This window comes from Triticum aestivum, chromosome 7D (assembly GCF_018294505.1).
Source record: "Triticum aestivum cultivar Chinese Spring chromosome 7D, IWGSC CS RefSeq v2.1, whole genome shotgun sequence".
In the NCBI taxonomy this organism is placed as follows: Eukaryota; Viridiplantae; Streptophyta; class Magnoliopsida; order Poales; family Poaceae; genus Triticum; species Triticum aestivum.
The window spans coordinates 414,295,542-414,299,148 of record NC_057814.1 but is presented as its reverse complement, the minus strand read 5'-3'; the positions used below and the strand labels follow the sequence as shown (position 1 = coordinate 414,299,148).

General features: G+C 48.8%; 1 protein-coding gene across 1 annotated transcript; it reads right to left on the bottom strand.

The window, feature by feature from the left end:
- Window positions 1-2,106: 2,106 nt before the first annotated feature.
- LOC123165394 (ferredoxin, chloroplastic-like) lies at window positions 2,107-2,922 on the bottom strand. The gene has a single exon (XM_044583029.1). The coding sequence runs from the start codon at window positions 2,812-2,814 to the stop codon at window positions 2,383-2,385; it is 432 nt and encodes a 143-aa protein (XP_044438964.1). The 5' UTR covers window positions 2,815-2,922; the 3' UTR covers window positions 2,107-2,382.
- Between the last annotated feature and the right edge of the window lie 685 nt (window positions 2,923-3,607).

The following is a 3,607-nucleotide window of genomic DNA, read 5'->3' as shown; positions in this document are numbered from 1 at the left end:
TCTTATGAGATATCTCAACTCTCTCTGGAACATTCATAGCAGGAACGTGGGATTTACTGACACCTTTATAATCAGTAAATGCATCTGGCAAATTATTTGCAACATTTGGCAAATTAATAATCTTCTGAACTTTCAATTCAGATTCATTCGTACGTGGATCTAAGACTGAATGCCTTTGACATTCCAATCTATTTCCCGGCATTCTTTGTGGTTCTTTTCTCCCCCTAATGCCGGAAAATTGTCCTCATCGAAGATACAATCAGCGTACCGGGCTGTAAATAGATCCCCTGTTAGAGGTTCCAGGTACTTTATAATCGACAGAGAATTGTACCCCACATAGATCCCCATTTTTCTATGTGGACCCATCGATGTATGCTGAGGTGGTGATATTGGTACGTACACAACGCAACCGAATCTTCGAAGATGGGAAATACTTGGTTGATTCCACGTACTAACTACAACGGGGAGGCTGTATGATATGCAGTTGGTCGGATTTTTATCAACTCTGCGGCATGCAATACCGCATGTCCCCAACAAGATGTTGGGAGATTACAGTTCTTTAGGAGTGGTCTTGCTATCAACTTGATCCTCTTGATAAGTGATTCTGCAAGACCATTTTATGTGTGTACATATGGTACAGAATGCTCCACAGTTATGCCCAAAGCTAGGCAGTAATCATTGAATGCTCGTGAACTAAATTCAGCAGCATTATCCATTTTGATGGATTTTATCCTGTGTTCAGGATGATTTGCCCTCATTTTAATGATTTGAGCGACCAACTTTGCAAAAGCATGGTTCCTTGTTGATAATAGATACACATTGGACCATCTTGTTGATGCATCGATGAGCACCATAAAATATCTAAATGGTCCCGATAATGGTTGAATTAGACCACATATATCTCCTTGAATGCGTTCAAGAAAATTAAGTGGTTCATTCTTGATCTTCAGATATGAAGGTCTTGTGATTAATTTTTCAGTTGCACATGCAGTGCATACGAAATCCAAGGATTTGGGGAAATTAGCGACCGTTATGTTGTGTCCAGTTGAACCATCAATAATTTTTCTCATCATCCCCACACCAGGATGACCCAGGCGATCATGCCATATCTTGAACTTGTCAAGATTTTGAAAAATTATTTGGTATGCCAAATGTTGCTATGGCTTGACGTATGTGTAATACAGTCCAGAAGATAGAGCAGGCAGTCTCTCAAGGGTTTCCTTGTCGGATCCCTTATGCTGAGTTATGAGCAGGCTTTCAACCGCATTGTCTTCATGAGTTTCAATGTGGTAGCCATTCATGCGGATATCCTTAAAACTCAACAGGGTACGAGTTGAATCTGGATACAATAATGCCTCCTAGATTTCAAGTTTTGTACCATTCAGGAGTGTAAATGTGGCTTGACCAGAACCAACAATTACCGTGTCACGACCACCAATTGTCATAACACTTCCCTTACTCTTTTTTAGACTTCGGAAGTATTTAACCTCCCGTAGAATTGTGTTAGAGGCACCACTATCCACTAAAAAATTTCCTCCTCCATTTGATTGCTTCTTGTTTCTCATAGTTTTCTTCTCATTTCTTTCCCTCTAGTTTGCTTTTTCCGGCGACTGACACCGGCGTGATTTGCTCTTTCGACATAGTCGAAGTGCTGATAACTTGTGAAAGTACGAATTGATCGAACTATGTTCTATTCTATTGATGATCAACACATTTATACAAAGGGAACGGACGCCAAGAGAAGACGTGTCTGTTCATGGAGATGGGAGAAGCGGACGCGACGATTGCCTCGAGAGGCCCTAGCACGTACGACGCGACGGTTGCCTCGAGAGGCCCTAGCACGTACGACGCGACGGTTGCCTGGAGGCAAACCGTACGCTAAATACAAGGAAGGATTATCCCTAATTAATAGAATTAGTTTAAATCCTAACATAACAAACATCCTGCTAGCCTGAATCATTTTGCAAGCTAAACAAAATAATGAGGAAATCGTGCAACTCAAAACTCATATTGAAACAAGTCGTAACATGCACCTATTATCTGCATAGAAGAAAGCCGCAGGTAAGATGTTCATCAAATTCCTGGAAACCAACATTCAACAGTCTCTTAATTAAAAAGAAGATATTATTAATCAGAGAGACTCCTCAGCCATCAGGATTCATTTCAGTACGTTGAATTACGTACACGCTAGTATTACGACAGTAGTATATCTTACGGTACAAAAAGGTAATTCGGAGACATTATTACTTGACCAAATCACGCATCGAGCAATTCATTCGAGCACAAACAAATCGGAGTATCTGGCCATGTCAATGCATGCATGATAAGGAGATAATATGATATCAGCTCGATCTCGTTGCAAAGAGAGATAGGTATAGCAGCTTATGCGGTGAGCTCCTCCTCCTTGTGGGTCTCGATGACGATGTCGGACTTGGGGTAGGCGTGGCAGGTGAGCACCCACCCGGCCTCCATCTGGTCGTCGTCGAGGAAGCTCTGGTCGGACTGGTCGATCTCGCCGGACACCAACTTGCCGGCGCAGGAGGAGCAGGAGCCGGCGCGGCAGGAGTAGGGCAGGTCGATCCCCTCCTCCTCGGCCTGGTCGAGGATGTAGACGTCGTCGGGGACCTCCAGCTCCACCTCGCCCTCGGGCGTCACCAGCTTCACCTTGTACGTCGCCTGCGCGCGGAGCCTGGCTCCCCGCACCTGCTTGGCGGCGGCGAGGCTGAGGGCCGCGGGCGCCAGGGCCACGCGGGGCGCCGGTGGCGCCACGGCGCGCACGGAGAAGGGCGCGCGGAGGCTCAGTGCGGCGGCCATTGGTGGCTAGCTAGCTGGAGCTTGGACGCTCTTTCTCTGTGTGGCTGAGAAGGTGGAGAGGATAGGCGGGCGAGCTAGGGGATGGAGGAGTGAGGGGGGCGGGAATAAGTAAGGGATTGGAGGGCGGGTGCCATGTGGAGGGAAGGGAGTGGGCGTCTTATCTTCGCTTGGATGGGCGGGGCGACGAGGATCACACGCTGCTCATCTCGTCGTCGTCGAGGGGCGTGTGGCCGGCGACATCCATCGGGGACATAAGAGCATCTCCAGCAGTTGGCCCCTTTAGAGGCCCTAAAAATCGCCCCTTGAGGCGCACCGGCGCTAAATCGTGTGCTGGGGGCGTGATGCCCCCATCGCGGCGCCCATGTTTCTTTAAAAACTTAAATTTTGTCACAAACACGGCGCAAATTAAACCAAACTTCAACGAGTTCGTTCATACTTAAAATATTTTAAAAAAAGAAAAAAACGCTACTAGTCTGCTGCTCGTCGTCTTCCTCGCCACTCCTCGCCGCCCGCCGCCCTTGCAGTTCTACATGCCGAGGAGGCTGTAGAACCGCGTGTAGTCGCCGCCGCCGTCATCATCGTCGTCGCCTCCGCCGCGGCCGCCGTCCCTGCTGCAACCCTCCCCCGGTTGGCGCGGCGGGTTGGACGGTCCGGGGGCGTCCTCGTCGTCGTCGCTGTCGAGGATTACGACGCCGTGCTCGTCCTCGCGCCCACGTTTGCGGGCGGCTATCTCCTCCAGGGCCCGGCGCTGCCGGACCATCTCGTCGCGGAGGTAGTCGTCGCGCACCCACTG

Excerpts from the sequence above, each read along its gene's own strand:
- LOC123165394 (XM_044583029.1), bottom strand. The coding sequence starts at position 2,814 with ATGGCCGCCGCACTGAGCCTCCGCGCGCCCTTCTCCGTGCGCGCCGTG.